At 39.3% G+C, this 27,780-nt stretch overlaps 1 protein-coding gene across 2 annotated transcripts in view; it reads left to right on the top strand.

The window, feature by feature from the left end:
* Positions 1-27,780, top strand: part of LOC149158080 (uncharacterized) — a 211,929-nt gene that overhangs the window by 58,229 nt on the left and 125,920 nt on the right. For both annotated transcript variants that reach the window (XM_089436104.1, XM_089436105.1), the window contains exon 3: positions 26,046-26,103. In XM_089436104.1, the coding sequence (XP_089292230.1) occupies positions 26,046-26,103 (58 nt within the window). The remainder of the gene's footprint in view (positions 1-26,045; positions 26,104-27,780) is intronic.

Here is a 27,780-nt window from a genome sequence, read left to right as displayed (position 1 = left end):
TGAGTGTGTCCAAATACGGCTAAGTCATCGTCTATTTATATGCAACGTTGAGGATGAATAGACGTGAGTGTTGGGCTTCTGAGCCTACATAAGTTCACTGGCTGACCTTGACAATTTGACCATAATCAAAATAAATTCATAACTTCATTTGTACATGTCAGAATTGGATGATCTTTAGATCAATCCTACACTTTTCGGAGAGAGGAATCCAAGAAAAATATTCGCGGTCATAAATAAGATGACCCATGTGGATTTTGGCCATAGTTGCCAATTTTAACACTCCCTCTCAACTAGGGAGAACTCCATCTGCTAATCCATTTGCCAATCTGTACTATCTCTGCCATCAATGCACTGCTCTGCTCTGCTGAACTATAAAGAAGAAGTGATCGAGAATGTATCATATCATGTCCCTATTGACCCGAAGTCAGTCCCAATCAAAGGAGAGTGTGTCATACCACTCTTACTGACCCGAAGTCAGTTCCAATCAAAAGAGGGTGTTTCATACCACTCTTACTGACCCAAAGTCGGTTCCAATTGATCCCAGATCAATGTCGGTCATCCTAGCATAGGGAGTACGGTAGTACATGATGCGTCCATCGGTAGTACTATGGTCCTTATCCTCATTTCCCTACTCATTGGCCAAATGAAAGGTACTTCTCATGAGTCCCAGACTGCATGGGTAGGATGTCTTAGTAGGAGAAGGATGAACCACTCACCCTGCCTACATGTCACTAAGGGTTATTGCAAGGGAAGGCTGGACCACTCACTCTGTACACAACAAACCACTAGGAGAAGGCTGAACCACTCACCCTATGGTTTCTCATTGCTCCAAGAAGTACTCCAAGCCCCCTAGAGCTCCTGGAGCTCAATGTCCATCTCATACAGAACCCTCATAAGAGGGTCTCTCCACGACTCCAAATCGTTCTTGGAAGGCCAAGAACTTGACCTTCCTCAGGGGCTTTGTCAGAATATTGACGACCTGCTCATTAGTCCCAATGTGATGGAGCTTTATTGCTCTTCGTTGCACCATATCCCGGATAAATTGGTACCTGATATCTATATGCTTGGAGCGATCATGAAACATGAGATTCTCTGATAATCGGATCCCACTCTGGTTATCGCAGAGGATCACGGTGGTATCCAACACATGTCCAAATAGCTCACCCAAGAGCTTCCTCAACCAGACAACTTCACAGGAGGCCATACTAGTAGCTAAGTATTCAACCTCGGTGGTGCTCAAGGCAACTGATTTCTGCTTCCTGCTCATCCAGGATATCGAAGCAGAACCCAAAGAAAAACAACATCTAGAAGTTCTGTTGCGATCCACCACACTGCCAGCCTAATCAACATCAGAATAACCATGCAACCTCACATCTTCGATTGTGTATCTCAGTCCATGAGTGATTGTGCCTCGAAGATATCTGTTATGAAACCAGCTCACAAAAAGATAGAAAAGAGAGATCCACGACTTAGAATTCAGCCTCTTCGAGGGGGCAACCTCCTTTACATTACATAAATGAACAATTCTTGGATGATACAAATGACAAAACCTCCTTTCTATATATAGGAGTCTAAGGAGTCACCATGTAATCCAGCCGACCTAACAATAATAATATAAAGCCACAAAAATAACAATAGAGGGATTCTATGGGGCACAGAAATAACAATATGGGGGTAATAGGGGCACAACAATATAAATAAGGGGTATAACTACAATAGTAATGGGGTAATCACTAGTATTATAGGGACCCAACATGCCCCTCTCCTTCAAAAAAGTGTTGTCCTCAACGCTTGAGTAGTTCTGGATACTTCTGCATAAAATTCTCATCCTCCCATGTGGAATCTTCAGCGGATAAGTTCTTCCACTTGATAAGATACTCTGAAATTGATCGATTTCGTAGCTGTCGAGTTCTTGTTTCTGTGACTGCTTCTGGTTCCAATATAATTTTTCCTTCCTCATCAAGTTCTGGCAATATTGTTTGAATTGGAAGCTTCTCACCTATAACCTTCTTTTAACATGAAACATTGAAGACTGGGTGCAATCGAGAAGCTGCAGGAAGCTCCAATTTGTATGCCATAGTACCAATCTTTTGCAACACCTTGTATGGACCATAATACTTTGGTGACAATTTATTATCCTTCTTAGCTTGCTTTAGGGACATTTGCTTATATGGTTGTAGCCGTAGGAATACCCAATCACCTACTTCAAAACTTCTTTCACTGCGATGTTGATCTGCCTGTTGTTTCATTCTATTTTGTGCCAACACGAGGTTATCCTTTAAGAGTTGGAGGACTTGTTGTTGATGTTCGATGTGATGTTCCACTGCCTGAACCTTAGAATTTTCTCTTAAATATGATGTGATGGATGGTGGTTGATACCCATAAAGTGCCATAAATGGGGTCATTTTTGTTGCTTTATGGAAGGAAGTGTTATACCACCATTCAGCCAGAGGCAACCATTTGACCCATTGTGTCTGTTTATCAGATACAAAGCAACGAAGATATCCTTCCAAACATTTGTTTACTATCTCAGTTTGCCCATCAGATTGAGGATGATAAGATGAGCTATGAGCTAACTGAGTACCAAGACAGGAAAATAATTCTGTCCAAAAATTTCCAGTGAAAATGGGATCTCTGTCACTTACAATAATCTTTGGGTTTCCATGTAGCTTTTGAACTGTTTCCATAAATGCAGTAGAAACTGTACTGGCTTTAAATGGATGTGATAATGCACAAAAGTGTGCATACTTGGTAAGTCTGTCAACTACCACCATGATGACACTCTTTCCCTCAGACTTGGGTAAACCTGTGATAAAATCCATTGAAACCTCCTCCCAACGTTGGCTTGGAATGGATAAAGGTTGTAATAGACCCGGTGTCTTAATTGTTTCAACTTTATTTTGCTGGCAAACCAAACATTCTGCCACAAACTTTTGAATATCTGATTTAAGGCCATCCCAAAAAAATTCCTTCTTAACCCTGTGGTAAGTTTTTAAAAATCCTGAGTGCCCTCCTAAGGGAGAAGTGTGCAATTCCATAAGAATCTTTTGTTTTAGCTGGGAATTCTTACAGAGGTATAAGCGATCTTTGTACCATAACGAATCATTTTTCCAGCTAAATGTATCAGAAGTACTGGAATCTTGTTGTAGCTTTCGAATAAGTGCCCACACTTCTTCGTCATTCTTCCATTCCTCCCTTGCTTCGTTTATCCAATCTGGTTGGATAATAGAAATGGCACACAACAATGCTTCCACATCCTCATCCTTTCTTGAGAGTGCATCTGCCACCACATTTTGCTTCCCTTTTTTGTAGATGATTTCAAAGTCATAACCCAACATCTTTGTGACCCACTTTTGTTGCTCTTCAGAGGATAATCTTTGTTCTAAAAAGTATTTAAGGCTATCATGATCCGTTTTTACCTTGAAGTGTCTTCCCATTAGGTAGGGTCGCCATTTCTTAAGTGCATGGAGTATTGCCAACATTTCCTTCTCATAAATAGCTTTGCTTAAAAACTTTCCCTTGATTGGACGACTTTCAAAAGCAATGGGTCTTTCATCTTGCATTAGAACAGCACCAATTCCATTTCCTGAAGCATCACATTCCACAATAAAGGTTTTTGTGAAGTCCGGTGTAGCTAAGACCGGTGCTTGGCACATTGCCTCTTTAAGATTTTCAAAGGCCTTTGTTGCTTCCGGAGTCCATGAAAATGAATCTTTCTTCAATAATGTTGTTAGAGGTGCTGCTATTCTCCCATAATTCTTAACAAACTTGCGATAATACCCTGTCAACCCAAGAAATCCTCGCAGATGCTTTATGGATGTGGGGATTTTCCATTCCTTAATGGCTTTAATTTTGCTAGGGTCTACCTTAACTCCTTCATGAGATACAATATGACCCAAATATTCCACCTCCTGGACTCCAAAGAAACATTTGGATCTTTTTGCATATAATTGTTTTTCCTCCAATAGTTGTAGCACCCTGTCAACATGTTCAACATGATCCTTCCAAGACTTGCTGTAGATTAGTATATCATCAAAAAATACTAACACAAATTTTCTAAGGAATGGTTTGAAAATTGAATTCATCAAACCTTGAAATGTTGAAGGTGCATTGGTAAGGCCAAAAGGCATGACCAAAAATTCATAATGACCCTCATGAGTTCTAAATGCCGTTTTTGGAATGTCTTCAATCTTCATTCTGATTTGATGATATCCCGAACGAAGATCCAACTTGGTGAAGTAAATTGATCCATGCAATTCATCCAGTAATTCATCAATAACAGGAATGGGGAACTTATCTTTAATAGTGAGCTTGTTGAGCTCCCTATAATCTGGACACATGCGCCATGATCCATCCTTCTTGTGCACCAATACTACTGGAGCTGAGAAAGAACTTTGACTCGGTTGAATTATACCAGCCTCTAGCATTTCTGCAACCATACGTTCAATTTCACTTTTTTGGACATAGGGATATCTGTACGGCCTGATGTTTGGAGGAACACTTCCTGGAATCAGATGAATAGCATGATCATGATCACGCATAGGTGGGAGACCCTTGGGAGTCTCAAATACCTTGGAATGATTGTCCAAGACTTTTTGGAGATCTGGAGAAATAGATGATTCCAATGTGGAAACATCTAGCGAGCATAATTGTGCAATTACACCTCTTTGCTCCTTTTTTAGAAGCTTTGTCATACCATTAGAGCTGATTATCTTTCCTGGTTTCCCTGCAATACCCCTTAATTCAACTTCCTTTCCTTCCGAAGAAAATTTGATGAAAAGTTCTTGAAAATTAAAAGCTATTGTACCCAAGGATTGTAGCCATTGGACTCCTAGTACAACATCCGCACCTCCCATTGGAATGGAAAGCATTGGGCTAGTCAATACATATTCTCCCATGGATAGCTTGATATTATGGCACTTTCCAGAGCAATTTATTGTTCCTCCATTTGCAATCATCACTTGACACTCTGGTGCTGGATATAGGAAGCAATTCAATTCTTTTGCTACCCTACAATGAATAAAATTGTGGGTGCTTCCTGAATCAATCAACACTATTACCTTTTTTTTCTTGATTTGTCCTTCTATCTTGATGGTTTGAGGAGTGGTAATTCCCGCCAATGCATTACAAGATATGGTCGGATTTATTTGTTCTTCAACTAGGCTTTGTTCCTGGAATATACTCTCTTCTTTTGACCTTTCTTGCTCCTTTTCTTCTTCCTCTTCACAATCTATGTAGAATAATTTCTTCTCACCACACTTATGACCTTTTGTGTATTTGCTATCACAATTGTAACAAAGCCCTTTTGCTCTTTTTTCTTCCAATTGTTGTGGTGTCAACCTTGTAGGTTGTGGAAGACTATGGGCAACAACACTTCCATCTTTATAGTTGTGAACGGTATGCTTCCTAGTTGCCATAATTTTGCTTTCCATTTTTCTTGCTAACCTGAATGCCTTCTCTAATGAATCAGGTTCCCAAAGGCGCACATCATGTTGGATATTATCCTTTAAAGACCCTATGAACACATCAATCCTATGCTCCTCTGGAATATCTTTTACCCTTATGTTCAATTTTTGGAACTCCTCAATGTGCTCCATTATTGAACCCTTTTGTTTGAGACTTATCAATTGGCTAAAAAAAGTGTTGCTTTTTGTATCCTCATAATGTGCTATCAATTCTTCCGTAAAAATTGCCCAAGTGATAAATTGTTTACGAGAACAAAGCCATTGATACCATACAAACTGATTTGGTTCCAAATATAAAGTTGCCATACGTACCTTTTGTGGGTTTTGCACATTATTGAGATCGAAGAATTGCTCCATCTGTAATATCCATGTGGCGGGATCCTTGCCATCAAACTTCCTCATATCGATTTTTGGAACATGGTGAGTCTTCGATCCAACATTAGAGTCTATGGAATCATGATTAACATTTCTTTTGTTCTCATCATGAGTTTCCTTTACTACCTTTTCACCATTAGTGACCCTTTCTTGTAGCAACTTCTTCAATTCATCCATCTTATCATCCATGCCATCAATTTTAGTGTCCATGCCATTCACCTTAGCTTCCATGCCATCCATCTTAGCTTCCATGCCCTTTATCTTAGATTCCACGCCATTTACCTTAGATTCCACGCCATTTATCTTAGATTCCACGCCACTTATCTTAGCTTCTGTTAGCTTTTGTGAGCGTGACATTTGTTGCACTTGTTCTTGTAATTTTGATATATCATGTAGCATTTCTTCCTCTTCTTCATGAGTCATGCTAGAGCTTTCAGGTTCCTTACTAGGTGTTTGCATTTTCTTTCCTCGGGGCATCAGTTACCGATAATAATGCTTTACTATGCCCTTTGAATTCCGTTAAACCAAGCTTACACAAAAATTTAAAAAAAAACTACACACCTTTTTTCACTTTATAGAAGCCTGATATTGAATCTGATGTATCTCTGTAATTTCGGATCATCCAGTTCTGAAATTGCTATCTGTAGTAGCCTTCTGCGTCCTCTTTCCAATGCCACAAGTCTGAGCCAAATTGGATTCTCCAAGGAAGAGTTATGTGAAATCTCCCACAGTGACTTGCTTTTAGACTGGTTCAGTAGAGCGAACTTGTACGACGTGCCACGAGTCACTGTTTCAACCTTTGAATCTGAAACTCACCCACAAGAAACTACAGTCCGTCCTCTTTCTGTACCTTTTTACGGAATTTCAATCCGATCCTCAGAGAGAGAGTTATGACGATTTTCCCCAGGTCACCTGTTTTGAATGTAATTTAGGAGTCTGCACAAAGGCCAAATTCCTCAGATCATATCTCCGAAAATATCGCGCTAAAAGCTCTGAAATTCGGACCCAAAGTTCAGCGCCAATTCTTCTCAAATGGGTTTTTTTTGCGACTTCTGAAACGTTACAGAAAAAAAGTTATAGCGAAAATGCCACGATGACCTATTTGGAGCAGCGAAACCCTAGAATCCAAAGCTCTGATACCAAATGTTATGAAACCAGCTCACAAAAAGATAGAAAAGAGAGATCCACGACTTAGAATTCAGCCTCTTCGAGGGGGCAACCTCCTTTACATTACATAAATGAACAATTTTTGGATGATACAAATGACAAAACCTCCTTTCTATATATAGGAGTCTAAGGAGTCACCATGTAATCCAGCCGACCTAACAATAATAATATAAAGCCACAAAAATAACAATAGAGGGATTCTATGGGGCACAGAAATAACAATATGGGGGTAATAGGGGCACAACAATATAAATAAGGGGTATAACTACAATAGTAATGGGGTAATCACTAGTATTATAGGGACCCAACAATATCTCAGAAGATTCCTGGCACCAATCCAATGTATATGATGAGGCTTAACCATATATTGGCCCAATGTGTTAACTGCAAAACATATGTTCGGACGGGAGTTCACCAAGAACATCAGTGCTCCTATGAGTTGACGATACTCAAAAGCATTTCCCAATTCAGTTCTAGCAACACTACCACATAACTTCTTAAAGTTAAGTTCTATTGGAGTAGTCACAGGCTTGCAGTCCACCATCCCAAATCATTCCAATATCTTGACAACATATTTTCCTTGAGAGAGGAAAATTTCACCTGCCTTTTGCTAGACCTCCAACCCTAGGAAATAGTGCATCGGTCCTAGGTCCTTCATTTCAAATGTAGAAGCTAACTCCCTCTTACATTTGTGAATGAGAGGGTTTGCACCTATCAGAAAGAGGTCATCCGCATAAAGTACCAGAATGAGAGGTTTATCATTTTCAACCTTAAAGTAAGGAGGTGTTTTGGCATTTGGGGTATGAGTACATGCTAACTTGGGGGCCGTTTCCTGCAACATAGATATGAAGGTGAGTTTCTCTCTATTTCTTTTGGAATTGGGTTATTATCAATTGGAGGATTGTAAAAGAGAATGGTGACTGAAGTTTGGAGCTTGGAATTTACGCCGTTGGGCTCCCATGTATATAAATTTAAAGATTAATTAATGGTGAGGTATTGCTGCTTTATAGTATGGCTGTTCTTTATGCTATTCATTTTTTGTTAATCTGATATAGTAACTTATTGTTTTTACCTTAACATTAAGGCCTAGTAATGAGGACATGACTCTTCTAGCAACAAGTAATGTTTGGAGCTTTCCTTCTTTTTTTATTTACAGTTTATTTAAGCTCTTATTATGTTCCTTCTATCATATGTAATTTCTGACTGGGAAATACTTTATCTATTAAAGAACACCTTTATTTTGAGTTGATGTGTGGCATTAAGCCCTCCAAGACTAAATTCCATATCATAATTTCCAGCAAGTATCTTAAGTTTCAAAGAATCAAATGAGTTTAGTTTACATTAAGTACATAGTTAGTTGATGAGGGTATTCGAACACGATCTTTTATCTAAGTTGGTGGAAGGTGTCAAATTAGTTCTTTTACCTCATAACCTACCTTAAAGTAATTGACGGGGTCAAACAAGTTCATTCATTTTGCAATATTTCATGATTCCATTAGCCCATAGATTGATAGGCACTAGCCCCACATCATCTCATTTTCTTGTTTTGTTTTCTTTCTTTCACCTAATTCCCATTTCATTTTCCCATTTCTATTCATTTTCCATTTCACTACAACTATTTGTTTTGATTAGGCTAACTCTTCACAAATAACCTTGAGCCTCTACTCCATAGTGGCATAGTCTTAACAATCTTGTCTTTAGGGAAGCCCCCTTGAGTTGGAGAAGAGCCAACCAAAAGTGTGAGGAAAAGCAACTGAGGTGTTAGTGGGTAGCCTTACATAGTTACATAAACTAACTCCATGATGCTTGGGATTTTACATCATATGGTGTTGCCATCTCTTCTTACTAAATTAGGGTTCTGTGATAAAATTGGAAACTAGGGCCAAATTTCACCTTGGGGCAACTCATTTGATGGAGATGATGATTGCATTAAATTCCTCTTTTTGAGAGGACCAAAATTGATATAAAGATCATCTCATTTGGACAAGCACAAGTGTGATTTTGAATTTATGCCCATGCATGTGCAAATTGTTCAGGTCGGCCACATAATCATGTAGGCTCATGAAGCCTAATGGACATGAATCTTCACCCTCAATGACTTGTATAAATAAAGTGACCTTTCACCTCATTTGGCATCATCATAAATACAAGGAGGTCGAATTACATGCAAAATTGTAAGGCCGAAAATCTAAGAAAATTCTGCATTTTGACCAATGTTTAATTTGACTTTTTGTGCATCAGTTGACTTCGATTTCCAAGGTGTATTTTTGTCTCAGCAGGCCACATTTTTGGGAACAAGAACTGAGGCAAAAGGAGGACTTTGACCTGCGTTGACCGCAAGCCTATTTGACCACAGGTTTACCAAGTTTGACTGTAGATTTTATGACTGTTTTGGGCTGACCGTTGACTTTGACCGCTGCTGGAGGTCGAGTTTGACTACCTTTGACAGAGTTTCAAAGTAGAAGTTTGACTGTTGCGTTGACCGTCTTTGACTTTCTGGTTAGCGCTGATTTTACTGCTGTTGACTGGGACAATATTGCAAAACTGTGACAGGGTTGTTTTGATCTTCTATTGGCAAGTCAATTTTGACTTTTTGTACTCTCTCGAGTCTTTGCTGAACATTTGATATAATAATAAGAAGATTTGATCTAAGGATTTTCCCCGCATTGGGGTTTTTCCCTGGCATCCGCCAAATCTGGTGTCCTCTTGCCTTGGATTGTCTTTTGCATTTGTTTCATGTTCTATCTACTGTTACTGTCAATGTGATTGCTATTGGAAAACTAAATTGAAATTGTCATTGGGCTACTAAAGGAACATTGAAGTAATTATGCTAAACATAGAACATACCATTGTTATCTAAATTTAACATGGTATCAAAGCACAGGTGAAGCCAAAGGCCAAGCAAGAGAGAGAAAAGCAATCACTAAGAGAGATCTGTTGGTCAAGACTATTGGTCTAGATTCAATGGCTTCTACATCTTGAGAAAAGCAATCACTAAGAGAGATCTGTTGGTCAAGACTATTGGTCTAGATTCAATGGCTTCTACATCTTATTTCAAATCTGAGGATAAGCTCAAGGACAAATTTGACTATCATGCATGGAAGAAGACTATGGACTTGACTTTGGAAGAGCATGATGCCATGGACTATCTGAAGGGAAGTGTGATGGAGCCTCCTTCAAATGCACTTGCTGTTGGAAAGACAAAATACAGAAAGGTGAGGTCAAAGCTAAAAGAATTATTACAGACTCCATTCAAAAGCATTTGGTTGGTTATATTTCTGATTTAGGAACATCTAAGGAGATGTATGATAAGCTGGTTGGATGTTCAAAGTGAACAATGCAAATCAAATCCTCTTTCTCAAGAACAAGTTGAAGGATATCAAGATGGATAAAGGGGAGTTTATCCAATCCTACTTCATGAGGATCACCCAAATCAAGAATGACCTACTATCTATTGGAGAAGTTATTGCTGACAGGGAGCTCACTCTCATTGCACTTGGAGGTCTTCCATGATCACAGGATGTGTTTAACACAACCATTATTAACAATGACAAGGTTCCTAGTTTTGATGAATTATTGGCTCGATGCACTCAGGAAGAGACAAGGATGATGGAGAGAGACAAACCCTCAAATGGAAATGATCCCACTGCCTTCTCCGCTCATGCTAAGAGGAAGAATAATGCTGGTCCAAGAAAACAGGGTCAATGATTCAAGCAAGGATTCAAAGAAGGAAGAAAAGGAAGGTGTTACAATTGCAACAGGTTTGGCCATTATGCTAGAGAGTGTCCTCACAAGAAGGATACTCCAAGGGATGATGACAACAACAATCACGACAACTTCAAAGGCAATGGCAATCAAAGGAACGACGAGTTCAACAATAAAGGAAAGAGGAATGCTTCCGCTGTTCGAGATGGAAATGGTCGACCTCCCAAAAGGATAAGAAATTCCAGGTATGAGGAAAGCAATGTTGTAGGAAAACACACATATATATATATATATATATATATATATATATTTTAATCTTATTTCCTCTTTATCTACTGCCTCTCCTCCAGATACTTTAAATAATTGGTTGATTGATAGTGGAGCCTCAAAGCACCTCATTGGGTACAAGGAGGCCCTCTCAAATTTGGTTGAAAAGAAGACTAATTTGGAAATCATACTTGGAGATAATGCCACCTATCCCGTGAAAGGAATAGGTACTGTCACTCTTCACTTGAATCAAGGTCAAACCATTCATCTACAAGAAGTGTTGTATGTGCCCGATTTGAAGAAGAACCTGGTGTCTATTTTTGCGATGGAAGATAAGGGCTTCAAGGTAGCATTCATTGATGGAAAGGTACGTATTTGGCAAAGAAACCCTAAAGATGCTTTTACACTTGGATTTAGGGTTGAAGGTCTCTATCAAGTTGGAGGAAGTCCTTTGGGAGCCTTGACTTGCGATACTTCTCTTCAATCTGAATTATGGCACCGAAGATTTGCTCACCTTCATTACAAAGCCTTACTTGGGGTAAGGAAGATGGTCACAAGTATGCCCGAGTTCAACATGAACCATGAAGGAGTTTGTCAGGGTTGTGCAGCTAGGAAACTTACAAGGGGACCATTCCCTTCAAGTGAAAGTCAAACTTATATTCTTCAATTGGTCCATTCTGACCTATCTGGTATGTTGCCCGTAACATCATTGGGAGGATACTTATACTATGCAATTTTTGTAGATGACTTCTCTCGCAAAACATGGATCTACTACTTGAAGAGGAAGCATGAAGTGTTCAAATGATTTCGTTCTTTCAAAGCCTTGGTGGAAAATCAAAGAGGAAAGAATATCAAGATATTGAGGATCAACAATGGAACCGAATGTGAATCAGATGAATTCAATGACTTTTGTAGAGAGGCTAACATTGCGAGGGAGACAACCGTTCCATACATTCTTGAGCAAAATGGTGTTGCTGAAAGGAAGAATCAAACAATCATGGCAGCCACCCGTGCTATGCTTCATGATGAAGGTCTATCGAAGTTCTTATGGGGAGACGCTACCAACACTGCCGTGTATGTTCAAAATATGAATCAACATTAAGCACTCAATTTCAAGACACTTGAAGAAGTTTTCACTGATAAGAAACCTGATGTTTCTCATTTTAGAATATTTGGTTGTCCCGTGTATTTTCACGTGCCTAAAGAGAAAAGAAACATGTTAGAAGCATTTGGGAAGAAATGTATATTTGTGGGATACAATGAAAATTCAAAGGCATATAGAATTTATGTGCCTAGACAAAGAGATGTGGAAATTAGCCATGATGTCACCTTCGATGAGGACACTGCCCTTGGTAAGGCCCGAGATCTCCCCAGTCCAACAAAGGATAATGATGATGTTGCAGAAAAATAGGATGAACCTCCTACAGATGAACCTCCTACAGATGAACCTATGTGTGACAAGTATCAAGCCGAACAAGTATCAAGGGTACTTAGTTGCTATGAGTACTATTGTTCAATCTGAGTCATGTGCGTTCGAAGAAGTTGTAAAACACCAAGCTTGGAAAGATGCGATGAAAGAGGAATATGAATCTATCATGAAAAATGATGTCTGGGATGTGGCGCCTAGACTAAAAGACAAGTTTGCAGTCACCTCAAAATGGCTATACAAAATTAAACATGGAACTAATGGGATCGTTGAAAAATATCAGGCCAAGTTCGTTGCTCGAGGCTTCTCTCAAAAGGAAGTAGTGGACTATGACGTGATATTTGCACCAATTGCCCGATATGCTACTATCCAATCGATTATTGCTCTCGCTGCCTCTCAAGGATGGAACCTACATCAAATGGATGTCAAGACTGCTTTCTTGCATGGCTCGCTGATGGAGGAAGTCTATTTGGAACAACCTCAGGGGTTTGAAGTACAAGATTGAAGGACACACGTTTGCAGGTTGAAGAAAGCCCTCTATGGGTTGAAGAAAGCCCTTAGGGCTTGGTATGAGAGGATTGATAGCTATCTTATGAAGCTGGGATTTACGAGGAGTGATGCTGATCCTAACTTATACTTGAAGGTTGAAAAGGACATGCCTCTCATTTTGGTCCTTTAAGTGGATGATCTCTTTCTGACAAGTTTAGACCCTCTCATTTATCAATGCAAGAGGGAGTTGGCTTCCAAGTACCTAGGTCTGATGCACTACTTCGTAAGCCTGAAGGTCTGGCAAAAGGCAGGTGAGATTTTCCTTTCTTTAGGAAAATACATTGTGAAGCTGCTCGAGAGATGTGGGATGGTGGATTGCAAGTCTGTGTCTACTTCGATGGAACTCAACTTCAAGAAGCTATGTGAAAGCGCTGCTGGGTCCGAATCGGCAAACCCTTCCGAATATAGACAACTTGTGGGGGCCCTGATATCTTGGTAAACTCCCGTCTTGACATATGCTTCGCTATGAATATGTTGAGTCAATTAATGGTCGAGCCTTATCACATACATTGGATTGCTGCTAAGAATCTCTTGAGATATCTCCGTGGCACAATCAACTATGGACTGAGATACAGTGCAGGAAATTTGAGGCTACATGGATATACTGATGTTGACTGGGTTGGCAGTTTGGTGGATTGTAAGAGCACATTTGGATGTTGCTTCTCATTGGGGTTTGCTTCAATTTCTTGGATGAGTAGGAAGCAAAAATCGGTTGCTCTAAGCGTCGTTGAGGCCGAATGCATTGCAGCTAATATGGCCTGTTGTGACGCTGTTTGGTTGAGGAAGCTCTTTAGTGAGCTATTTGAGCACGTGTTGGATACCACAGTGATCTTTTGCGACAACCAAAGTGGGATTCGTGCACGTGCTGGATACCACAGTGATCTTTTGCGACAACCAAAGTGGGATTCGTCTTTCAGAGAATCCCATGTTCCACGACCGCTCCAAGCACATTGATATCAGGTACCACTTTATCCGGGATATGGTACAACGAGGAGCAATAAGGTTCCAACACATCAAGATTGATGAGCAGGTCGCAAACATCCTCACGAAACCCTTAGGGAAGGTCAAATTCTTAGCCTTCCGAGAGAGACTTGGAGTCGTGGAAAGACCCTCCCATGAGGGTCCCGCTTGAGTTGGACATTGAGCTCTGGGAGCTCCTGGGGGGCTTGGGGTACTTCTTGAAGCTATGAGCGACCATACGGTGAGTGGTTCACCTTCCCCTATTAGTGCGCTGTGTATAGGGTGAGTGGTTCACCTTCCCCTATTGGTGCGCTGTGTACAAGGTGAGTGGTTCACCTTCCCCTATTGGTGCACTGTGTACAAGGTGAGTGGTTCACCTTCCCCTATTGGTGCGCTGTGTATAGGGTGAATGGTTCACCTTCTCCTGTGATACCCCATGATGGTTGACTGTGTGTAGGGTGAGTGGTTCACCTCCCCTACGATTGACATATGCATAGGATGAGTGGTTCACCTTCTCCTCTTGATGCCCTAGCATGCATCCTACCCATGTAGTTTGAGACTCATGGGAAGTACCTCTCATCTGGCCGATGAGTTGGGAAACATGGATAGGGACCCTAGCACTACCGATGGACGCATTGTGCACTGCCATACTCCCTATGCCTAGGATGCATGGCGTTCAACAACTGGATCTGGGATCAAGACTGACATTTGTCGGTGGAGAGTGGTAAGGTCTTGTGATTCACTCTCGATCTATTCTTCTTCATTATTTATGAATCATAGCAATGTTCAGTAGAGCAGAAATGAGATGAGACACAAAGATGGTACATGACGACAAGATGGCATGATGATTGATGATTGATAGGTGGAATTCTCCCTAGTCGAAAGGGAGTGTTAAAATTGGCAACTAGGGCCAAATTCCACCTTGGGACAACTCATTTGATGGAGATGATGATTGCATTAAATTCCTCTTTTCGAGAGGACCAAAATTGATATAAAAATCATCTCATTTGGACAAGTAGAAGTGTGATTTTGAATTTATGCCCACACGTGCAAATTGTTCAGGTTAGCCACATCATCATGTAGGCTCATGAAGCCCAATGGACATGACTCTTCACCCTCAACGACTTGTATAAATACAAGTGACCTCTCACCTCATTTGGCATCATCATCACTCACACTCTCTCTCCCTCACATGTGGCACAAGGAGGTTGAATTACAGACAAAATTGCAAGGCCGAAACTTTGGGAAAATTTTGCAGTTTGACTAGTGCTGATTTTGATTTTCTGGGCATCATTTGACTTCGATTTTTAGGGTGGATTTTTGTTTCAGAAGGCCACATTTATGGGCACAAGAACCGAGACAAAAGGAGGACTTTGACCTGCATTGACCACATCCCTGTTTAACTGCATCAGGAGATTGGGATGAAACAAAGAATCAACTGAAGAAAGAATCCGAAAAAGATCAACCTAGTTTGAATGCCATGAATGAATCACAACCATTTTTTTAAAATGGAAGCAAAGGTTAATATCAAGCCATACCACAACAAGATCGATGCTCTAAAGTTGAATAATTGGTTGCGGCAACTGGAAGTGTATTTTAGCATCCACCAATTTGAGGAAGAACATAAGATCTCATTTGCGCAACTAAAATTAGAAGTCCATGCCTTGACTTGGTGGGAGAGCCACACAAAGACCTTGAGGTTGGAGGGAGAGCCTCCAGTGACTAAGTGGGAGGACTTCAAAACCCTCATTAAGTCACAGTTTTACCCTATTGCGTATGTAGAGGACCAGTGGATCCAGTTGCACTACTTCAGACAAAAGTCGGGGCAAAGCTTGCAAGATCACACCACACAGTTCATAACGATCGCCATAATGTTGGGTGTATCCCCAAAGAACTCAGATGTACTTCTCAAGTATTTGGGGGGGTCTACATCGCCATATGCAGGAGCAAGTGATGTTGTTCAAGCCCAAATCAGTGGACGAGGCTTTTGTATAGGCACAATACCTGAAGACCATAGGCTTCAAGAGAGCACAATCAAGTGGATCAAAGTAGAAGGAGCAACATGATGCTTCTAAGGAGGGGAAGAAGAAGCAAAAAGGGGGAAAAGATAAAAAGACGATAGCCGCAACACAGTGCAAAGATCTCAGCAACCACTGCAACATGGACGACCATACAAAGGAGAGGTTATGGAAGTTGCATCCAGAGTTAAACCCGAAGAACAAGAAGAAAGATAATAAGAAGAAGAATCTCATGGCCACTGATTCAAGCAACCAAGTTGAAAGCAACTCAACGTGGATGAGAATATCGTCTATACGTCAGTGCAGAAGGAGGTGAATCTTAGTAGCCTTCAGCAAGAAGAAGAGAGAAACGACTAAACTCTTCCATATAAAGATACAGGTCATGAAGACAAAGATTGATGTTTTGTTTGACTCAAGATTTCAGATGAATCTAATTGCAGCAAGCCTAGTCAAAAAGTTGGGTTGGAAGTTCGTGATCATCCAAGCCCATATCCATTGAGATGGGTAAATAAGGATGCAAAGTTGAAGGTAACAAAAGAGTTCAAAATTAGATTTGTTATCAGTGCTGATTTTATTGATGATGTAGAATTAGATGTGGTTCCCCTTAATGTATGCAGAGTCGTGTTTAGGAGCCTCTATAATTACATGCGAAATGCAATATTCATGCGGAGAACCAATCGGTATCGGCTTGTCAAGGGTGGAAAATTGTTCATCATCAACACGCATAAGGGCAAGGCGAAAATTTTGCTGGTAAGTGCCAACCAAGCCAAGAAATTGATCAGTTCCAGCAAGAAGTATGTTTTGTTGTTTTTAAGAGAAAATCAGTTTGTAGAAGAGTCAGTAAGAGGCAAGGCATCCCTGGAGGGGTGTACTAAGAAATAGAAACAACAATTGGAAGAGTTGCTACAAGTATAAATGGATGTGTTCCGATAACCTAAAGGGTTACCACCTAAGAAGGAAGTGGAGCACGAGATCCAACTATTGTCAGACTCTCCATCGCCAAACATTGGGTTGTACAGGCAGTCTGTTATAGAAGCAAGTGAGGTGAAGAAACAATTGCAACAACTGTTGGAACATGGTGTCATTCCATTGAGTACATCACCATGTGGGTTACCCATCATCATTGTGCCAAAAAAGGATTGGACTTGGTGGATGTGTATAAATTACAGGGCATTGAACGAAATCACGCTCAAGAATAGATACCTCTTGCCCAGGATAGATGATTTGTTGGATCAGTTGCAGCAAAAAAAGTACTTCACCAAGTTGGACTTAAAGTCTAGATATCACCAGGTTCGAGTCAAAGAAGAAGATACATGGAAGACCGCCTTGAAAACTAGGCAAGGTTTGTATGAGTGGTTAGTCATGCCATTTGGCCTATGTAATGCACCAACTACGTTTATGAGATTAATGAATGACGTATTGTGCCCTTTTATAGATTCATTTGTTATTGCCTATTTGGATGATATACTAGTATACAATGTTACTTGGGAGGAGCACATCTCACATTTGACGCAGGTGTTGAAGACATTAAAGAAGCACCAATTGCTTGCAAATCTCAAGAAGTGCGATTTTGGACAACGACCTTTGGTGTATCTGGTGTATGTGATAGGTGGAAGAGAATTGAAGATAAATCTTTCCAAGATGGAGGCCATCATGAAATGGCCGATGCCTACTAATGTTTCTGAGGTTAGGAGTTTCATTGGGGCAACATAATACCTGAGGAAATTCATAGTCTCATTTTCAACAGTAGCAGCAGTGGTCCATGCCATAACAACAAGTGGCAAGAGTTTCCAGTGGAGAAAGGGTCAACAGAGGGCTTTCGAGGAGATAAAGAAGACAATTAGTCAAGCACCAGTTTTGACATTACCAAACTTGCAACAACCCTTTGAAGTGGAGACAAATGCGAGTGGGTGTGCTATGGGAGCAGTCTTCATGTAGGGAGGAAGGCCTGTATGCTACCCTACCTATGACAAGGATCTCTATGCCCTAGTGCAAGTTGTGAAGAAGTGGAAGCACTATCTGATGGGAAAGGGGACAGTAATCCACACAGATCTCCAACCATTACAGTACTTGTAAGCATAGAGTAATCTACAACAAACTAAGCATTACAAGTGGATGGGGTTTCTGCAACAGTTTCATTTGGTGATCAAGTACAAGAAGGGCAACACAAACAAGTTGGCTGACATGCTTTTAAGGCCACCCACACCAAAGATGACAACTTTGGGAACTCTTATGCACATGGAGCCATTCACCCATGATGCATGTAGAGAGGCATATTTAGAGGATGGGGACTTCCAGGAGGTGTTTCAACAATTGCAGAGTCAGAGTCATGTGCACGATGGCGACAACACCGTTGAATACCATCTCCAAGATGAGTTGCTTTACAAACTGGATAAGGTATGTCTTCCTAAAGGTGAGCGCTTGTAGGTAATTAGAGAGGCTCACACCTCCAACGTTGCAAGGCACTTTCGTGTAGGAAAGTCCATGGCCATTTTGCAGAGTTATGTGTATTGGCCCAAGATGCAAGAGCAGTTAGCTAGGTTCATAAGAGGATGCATGCTTTGTTGTACCAACAAGCCTAGTAACAGAAAACGAGGTCTATATCATCACTTACCTGTATCCACTTGTCCTTGGGAAATAATTTATATGGACTTTGTGGGAGGTCTACCAACAACCAAGAAGGGACATGACTACCTGTTCGTGATAATTGACAGGTTTAACAAGATGTGTGTTTTGATCTAAGTTGCACTGAAACGGATACGAAAATATTTCAAAAAATCTGGATACGATATGGCAAGAAACGACACATTAAAAATAATAAAAATAAAAATTTCATATTACTATTCATATTTTAGAATCTAGATTAGATCTAAAGACTAAAAATACATATATCATCTATGATCTATCATGATTCATCATCATCAATTCAACATAAACATTTGTCATCATCATTAATGATTATTATAACATTCATGATTCAACATATCAAGTTTTTGTTTCAAATTTCAACCATCAAGTTATCAACATGACAAGTTACACCATCATTACCAAAATTAATAATGCATACTATCATTATTCATAATTCATATGGTTATTCAAAAGTTTAAAAGTTAAAACACCATCATAAATTGCATTTACATATCATCAAATATGTCTTCATTCATGCCACTAAAAGGTTCCACATCCTCTCTAGAAGTGGGACTGGGAACATTGTTGCCATGTCCACTTGAAGATCCACCTATTGGTGACTTCGCATCAAACAAAGTCATATGAGACATTGCATTCAATGTCATAAGTTAGGCAACTTTGGTTCCACATCCCGTAATTTGGTGGGTCCAAATTTGTATTCATCTCTTTTGTGTGACAGAAGGCGAAGGTTTGAATGAACATACACTAGTTCCTCAGCCTTCTTAGAGCCCAATTTGTTTTGTCTCACTGAATGGATGAAGCCAGATGTACTCTAGTTCCTTTCTGTTGAAGAGGAACTAGCAACCTATGACAAGATCATGATGGTCAACTTTTGGATATGTGGAAGTGCCCCACCATAGAAGTTCCACCACTCAATTGGACTTAATTTGGTCTTGTCCCGCATACACTCAGTATCACAACCCCAACCCTCTGTTCCCACAAAATGAGAAAAATGTGCACAAATCCGAAGCCCAATTTCGGGATCTACAAAAAGCTTTCTAAATCCTTTCGCAACTTCTGGGTCTTTGTTTGGTGCGGTTCTTTCTAGAGCGCTTAACAACTCTGTAACATAATATTTTGGATTCATTGCATGGGCCAAAAGGTGTAATGGGGTGGTCATCTTGTTCCACCTTTTGGTCAATATATCTTTTACTTCTCTGTAAAAGAATTCATCCAGGTCATTCTCCTTGGCATTTATAACCAACCTTATCTTCTCTATCATGGAATCAATGTTCTCATACACCTCTCCCAAATTAGGCATATCTGTGTCAAACATACAGAGCAAATCCACAATTGGCTTAATAAATGCCAAGAGGTACTCCACCCTATCCCACCATTCATCATCAACAACCAACCATTTCATTGCTTGTGCTCTATCAGATTGGGATTGCCTCCATTGATTTCAAAGAGAACTGCATACCATTGATTGTAATGCATCTTTCATTTGCATAAGCCTTGTTAAGACTATGATGTGAGAAGCAAATCGAGTCTTGGTAACTTGCATGGGCTAAATTACCAATGTTTCAAATTTCTACAAATTAAAAAACATAATTTGATTGAATAACTATTATGATTCGCGAATCATGACATTTGAGAATCCAATTTAGATATTTGAATTTAGAGTCAGAAACTAGAATTTAGAGTCAGAAATTAGAATTTATGAAATAAACTTTAAATTATAGGTACCTTAAGGGGCTCCAACTTAGCAAATTCCCTGTAGATGCCTTGGGACATGTGGTGGTTTGTGATAAAGGCTTGAATTTCTTTTGCCTCTTCAAAAATAACTCGAATCCACTCAATTTGCTTCCCCATCTTACTCAAGATGAGGTTCAATGAATGTACAACACAAGGGGTCCAAAAGATGTGCTGATATTTGCCTTCAATAATTAGGTCTGCTGCAGCCTGCTCTACACACAGTTGCATTGTCAGTTATTACTTGGACAACATTTTCAGGCCCCACCAATTCAATTGCTTCAATCAAGATGTCAGCAATGAATTGAGAATCGTTCATCTGCCCCTCACAATCCTCTTAGCAATCACATTGATCAAAGGCCTATTTCTTTGATCTTTCCATCCACCAGAAATGATGGACACCCCTGAAATGTGCCATGAATGACGAATGGGGCTTAATTTAGCCTCCAAATCTAACTTTTCAGTACTCAACAATGTGGTGCGTACCTTCTCATATCCAAGGCTTCTTGTACCCTCTTGGGGCTTCATCAACTGCTTTTATCATCTTTGCCTAGTAAGGAGATCACACAAGGTTAAAGGGAAGACCATTGCATAAACGCATTGGCCTATAGCTGCATTTGCTATCTATCGAGCTTCATTATTAAAATTCTTTTCAAGCGGTCCCAAATTAGATTGATTTGAACAAAGAATTCCATGAGAATGAAGTGGAGGCTTTGATGAAGATGCTTCCAACCTTGTTGGGTGTTTTAAATGGGAGGCAAGATTTGCCTCATTTGCTTTAACATCTCCCTTGCCTTGTTCTTTCTGATATTTTGCAAGTTTTGCCTTGCTTAAACCATTTCCATCTGTCCCATTCTCTTTAGGTGGGCCACTGCATATTCGAACCCCATTGTCTTTTAACGCAAGCAAATGTGCTTTAACACATGTGTATGATACCTTATACTCCTTTTTACACTCACTGCAAACCCATGCCAATGATCCACCTCCTTCGATCTTCCCAACAATATTTACATATTTCCAAAGTGGGGACTTTGGATCAACTTTAGGGGTTGATTCAATTTCATGTTCCAATTCCTCTGCCTCATGAATGGTTGAACTTGAAGTTTCCATGAATGATGATGATGATGTAAATGAAACTGCAAAATGAAATTGACAAATATGTATTTCAAAAGTTCAAAACAATTTACAATTTACAAACTTAAAATTTAAAAAAATTATAAAACATTGTCATGAGGTCATGGTAGAACTAAGAAAACATTATAAAATTTATTTTAAAATTATACTTGTACTTTCAACTTTCAAGTTTCAACAAAGCAATTTCAAACAAGATTTTATTCCTAACAGCATTATGCATACTGTATTATGTAATACAGTATAGGCTATAGCTATAACATGTCGTGGGCAGATCTCTGCCATTTGAAAATGAAAAAATTGATATTTGGTGTTTTTGAAAAAATGCTAGCCTAATGACCTTCTAAAACCAATATAAAACAACCGATTTTAATTTTTAAGAGAAGATTAAGACTACTATCAAAGGGAAGTAGAGATTGAATCATGGGGGGTTCGTTATCTTGGCAACATTTCTTGACTTGATTAAGGAGAAAGAAATATTAAAGTGGCTTTGGTCCCCCAACACTTTGAAGTTTGAGGTTTTATTTATATATAATTTCCTTTGAAGGAACTTTGGATAAATTTAGTTTGCATTCACCTTAAATGTCATACTAAAGATGGGCTTTTACTATTCCCATTGTCATTTTTGAGTCATTTGTAAATATCAGTAATCTTATTACTTACAGCAGTCTGCACAATGGACTCTCGACGGCTCAAGTGGCAACTAGCAAGCCTCACTCCAATCTGCGACAGACACTCCTCTAGCGACCGACGACACTCCGTGACTCCTCCAGCGAAAATGACTCCTCCAGCGAAAATGACTCCTCTAGCAAAAACACACTGAACTGAACAAATCTCAAGCACTGAACAGTGCACTGTCAAACGCAAATGTCAAACATTGAACTTAACTCGGCGATGATGTTTCAACAATCACTTGGCGGCGATCATATTCACTCTGACAACAGTCACGAATACTTTTAGGTTAGGTTCGGTGGTTAAATGAAAAAATAGGATCCAAAAACTAAATTCACTATTTCCGGCGGGAAAAATTCGCCAAATTTCGGAAAACGTTTTTTTATTTGTCAAATATGTATCACGATTTTGTAAAACATTTTGGATTTTTTTTTGAACGGCTTGTTTTTAAACCAAAACGCCGGAAAAACGGTTGAAACAAAAAATGTGTCATTTCCAGGTAAAAAACTTCAACGAATACTTTTTTTCGACGTTTTTCTAGCGTTTCGTACGTGGATCCGGATATGAAACAGAGTACGCCATTTTGGGGTTGGAGGTAGCCATTTCCAACAACTTAGGTTTTGATGCCTTGTAAAAAGACCATCAGTGGGCAAGAAGCAACGAACTTGTTCTTTTGAGACGATTGGGTGCACTTTGGGATACCAAAGAGTATCGTTTCAGACAAGGATATGATATTTCTCAGTGCATTCTAGTTTACATTGTGGGAGAAGATGGACCCGAAGTTGCATAGATCTACAACATTCCATCCATAGATAGATAGATAGACAAAAGTAGTCAACATGATTTTGGTTCAACTTTTGCAGGGATACAACCAGAAACATCCGAAGACCCGGGATGAAAATTTGATATATATACAATAATTTTACAATAGCGAAGTCCACACTTCTATAGGGAAGTCCCCATTTGAAACCCATTTTGGATATTTGCCGCCTTCACCTTTGGGTATTGCATATGGGCAACAAGGAGTGAGGGAATATCTTACAGGAGATGCCTTGAGGGATGAAAAGTTTGTAGAAAAGATTAGGCAGATCTATCTACAATGACTAGAGACATCGTAGAAGTTGCAGGAGAAATATAAGGCCAGGCATGATTAACATAGAACAGAGAAGTGGTTCAAGGTGGGCGACAAAGTATGGCTATAGTTGAACAAGGAGAGGTTAAAGGGGCCTGGTAAGAAAATCAAGGCTCTGAGGTATGGCCTCTTCGAGATATTGGAAAAGGTGGGTGATAGTGCCTCTCGACTTAGTTTACTACCATATATGCGCATTTACTCAGTTGTGAATATAGAGAATTTGAAATTCTATGAGCCTTCCATGCTAGATTAGGAAGAGGAACAGGTCCTACCTTTTGTGGAGGATTTGGCACCAGATGCTCAGGCAGAGTTAACAAAGGATATAGTTTTGCAGAAGATGTCCAGAATTACAAGACAGGGGTAGCATGACCTTTGGCAGATTGGGTTGAAAGGAAAACTTCCAGGCAAAGCTAAATGGTACACCAGAGAGGTGGAGGAAAAATTTCCTCACCTCATTCAGTAGAAGCTTTTGGGGACCAAAAGCCTCCCAAAATTGGGAGGTGTGATCTAGATTGGATCATTATATTGTTTTCCACCCATCTCGATGCTTTCAGAGTGGAAAAAGTGAAGTAATCAGCTAACGAGACCGTTTTTACTGGCGGGACCCTGTTTGGCAAAATAGGGTCTGAAACCTTCCGGGAGCATTTTGAGGCATCAAACGACGTTTTATGGGGTTAAAACTTTGCTGCTTTAGTGCCACACCTTTTTATGCTATTCTACACACAAAGACCTTTCCAACGACGCAAGAATGACGTCAATCAAAGTCTGTATGCGAAAGTTATGCCACTCATAAGTTGACCTTCTTGTTTTCACCACCATAATTTGAGAGGATGCCGCGTCAGCACCCATTATTCATGGAAAATGGGCTAGCCACGTGATTATGATGTAGAAGACTCTTGAAGAGTCAATACTGTAACTTTGGTTAAGAGTTGATGTAGTCAAACCTAACCACTAGTAGGTTATCGGGCTGTGTTATAGCCGAACCACTAGGAGGAAAAGGGATTCCATTCTTTCAAGAGCATTTGTTCCATAGTTGAGCAAAAATAACTATGAGGGATAGGAGGTAGAGCACACAAAGAGGATTTGTACATTGTAGCAGGCCATGGGCCACAAACCATATTTCTTTCTACCTGCAGCCATATTTCCATACAGAGAAAGAGAGCGGAGCAACCTCACCTTCCAGCTGGGTTTTTCTTCCAAAAGGGTTTCCCAAAGCATATCTTGTGTCAATGTGTGTGTGTGAGCTTTTCTTTTGCCGTTCTCTATTTTTCTGCATAATTTTCATTCGCATACATGCACTATTAACAATAAATCTACAGAGCCATAAATCTTATAAAACTGTAATAATGTAGAATTTCAGATTTTTAATATAATATTATCAGATCTGTTGTGACGAACTCTCCAATGGAATATCCACGACAGTTTACGGATCAGACTGTACACGCTAGTCTCATCATTATTTTGGTCACTTGTGGACATAAATGTGACTTCTTTCTTTCTTTCTTCCTTCCATTTTAGTTTCAAAACTTATTATTTTTGGTCATCCTTCCTTTCTGTCATCTACATCATATGCTCTTCAAAAACCCTTCAATCTTATACAGTGTGTTGTGTACACTAGTTTTTCTCTCTTTAATGTAATTCACATTTGTTGAGAATAATTATTTCTCCTTTTCACCTTTGAATGATTTTGTTTTGTCACCTCCATCATTACCTTGCCCTTTTCAACATATTAGCACATCGAGTAGTGTTATTCCCTGCCATTATGGCAAGGAAGGCTTAGAAGGGTCATCAACAACCCTGGATGTATCTCTGTTGCCTCTTTACTCAGTGATCCATGTTTAGAACTCTTTTGGTGTCTTGCCTCTCCAATCTTTAGTTGGTAAGGCCCTGGCCCTCCTTCGATTTTCTAGGGCATTAGCACCCTATGTATACCATTGATATTAATAAAACTATCAAAATGCTTGTCTTTTTAATGTCAGATTTTGATTTAAAATCAAAAGCTATTTTTTTGTAGCAGTTGCATAATAAAGGGCCTAAAGAAATAGTGAAGCAATAAATTATGGCAAAGATTCTTTCCTTGAATACAAATTCCTTGCCATAGGCAGGGACAATATATATTAAATGTTGATGTCTACTTTACCAATTTCTTTATACTAATTGACGGTGAAATCTTGAAAAATTTTCTGTTCACTTTGGGATAGGTCTTAGGACTGGTCTTCTGTATCAAGAATCCTCCAGGATGGGAATTTACTGGGTTCTCTTTCAAGGGGGCTGAAAATTGTTAAACTTCTGAGAGACACTTTTGGAGTTTCCAGGTTTGTTTGGGTGACAGATTTAGGCGTTTCGAGAGCTTTATATGGGTTTCACTGAAGTTTCTAGGTGTTTGTAGGGTTTTCACAAAGGTGCCCAGCAAGCAAAGACGTTTCTTGCCATTTCCTTTACATGTCTTCCAAAGTTCGATTTATATGGAACCCTTGTCATCCCAGTTTTTGGAAACTTGTTTCCTACTGTTTCTCATTTAATGTTCTGACTTGGTTCAACATGTCCAATAGTGACAAATCAGGGATGTATTTTTGCAGAAAACTAGTAGAATTTAATAAGGATGAAGATCACTTACTTTACAGTAACAATACCTTTTTGATGGAGGGATTTGGTTTTGAATAGGCTTCAGGTCTACCCAACTTTAATTATAATTTGGTATTTGGAATTCATGAGAATACTGGCTATATATGATGTCTTTTTCAGTCCTTTTCAATATTTCTAATCTTTTCTGGAATGGTGTTTGTTCTGTTTCATAGCGGGCCTGCATTACTTGTGGTCAGCCAGTTGCAAATGATTCTGTAGCTCCTAACCATGGTAAGAAGACTTTGGCCTTTTTCTGATATATATACTTCATATACTTTGAATGATAAGTTTCTATTAACCATGAGAAATTCAATTTTTTATGGCACACTATTGTGCTGCTACTCAGAAGGATTGGAAATTGTTGCACTTCTTTATGTGTTTTCGGTAGCTGTATTTTTTTTTGTCCATTGTAGTGTTTAATAGCTTGAAATATTTAGAAATGTTAGATTTCATATATGGGATGTGATTTTTAGAAAACATGATCTTATTAGTGTGTTACTAAATGCAGCCATTATCTTTAGAAATGGCAAATTTAATCTATTTGCAGCTCTCTTGGGCTGTTATATCTCTCCGTATTAGCTACTCTAGTTGTTCGTTTTTAATGTTGTTTATATGAAACATGATGTGTGACACTATGGCTAAGTTGCACGAAGCGCCAAAACGTGTATGTTTAGAAATGTCACCTCCCAAAAATGAAAACTTTGGCCGAAGCGTCATATATGTTAATATATATAAAAAGAAATTTATACATAAGTGAATAACACATTTTCTTGCAAGAAAAAAGGGAATAAGACCCATAGATGACAATTTAGAAGGAAAACCAAGTCTATATTAACTCTCATAGATGATTACATGATGGTCGAGTTTCATTTGAGTTTCAGAGTTTCGGGTACGGGTACGTCTCGAAACGTCGGGTTCCTAGAAGTTTCGTACAACATAGCACTATGGACACATTGAAGTCATACATTTCCTTATTTAATATTGTATAGTCTTCGCTCTGACATTGAGTAAAAATAATAATGATGCATGTGCTTATGATTGCTTAAACATCTGCTTGCCATTGTGGAAATGAGAGGATCATTTTCTTCACAATTTCACTCTGAACATTATTTATCACAATAAAAAGAATTATAAAATTTGTATGGCAAGGCACTTCTTTAAAAGGTTTGACATTCCTCTCAAGTAAACATAGAAGTACCTGATTTATTAAAAGGTTCTAATTAACTATTTATAGAGTGGATGAAAGGTCATATCACCACAGATGGAGTCAATGTTGATACTTCCCTTCTGCTGACATTGCAAGGTCATCTTGATATAAATCTGTTTAGGTGGATGTTTTCAACTACTACATCTTCTTTTATTACCAAATGATGGTTTCATTATGCCAAGCTCTCAAATTAATGCTTTTCCCTATGGACTGAAATCAATTTCCCAGTCTGGTTAACCTTTTGAGTGTTTTTTTTAATTGTTCTAAATTTACGTGTAACCAAGCATCCCACTCCAGTCCATAAGCAAGGGTAGGATATTCCTCATGGTTGATAGCCTCAGAAACAATTGACTCATGAAGAACGAAACATGCCATGACTGGGATTTGAACCCCGGTGGTGGGGAGGATAGTGTTTCTTTTCCTTAATCACCCAAGCTAGACCCATTTGACATAGTGTTGCTCCTATTTGCTTTATAATGGTATAAAATTTGAGCATCAGCATTAAGAGGTCCCAACATGAAAACAAATGAATACTAATGTCTTCTACCAGTAGAACATTTTTCCGCCTTACGCCAATGACTGTAAACAATATGGACATTGTGCAGGCACATATTTGTATGTATGCATATAGAAAAACAGAGTGAGATTATCTAATGGGTGAATTTTGTGTGTGTGCCTACGAGGTGATGCTGATTATTGTT

Source organism: Pinus tabuliformis, chromosome 5_2 (assembly GCF_031772625.1).
Source record: "Pinus tabuliformis cultivar Carrire ecotype Pingquan chromosome 5_2, CPIR1, whole genome shotgun sequence".
Classification (NCBI taxonomy): domain Eukaryota; kingdom Viridiplantae; phylum Streptophyta; class Pinopsida; order Pinales; family Pinaceae; genus Pinus; species Pinus tabuliformis.
The sequence above is the reverse complement of the archived record's forward strand: the minus strand, read 5'-3'. Positions and strand labels throughout refer to the sequence as shown.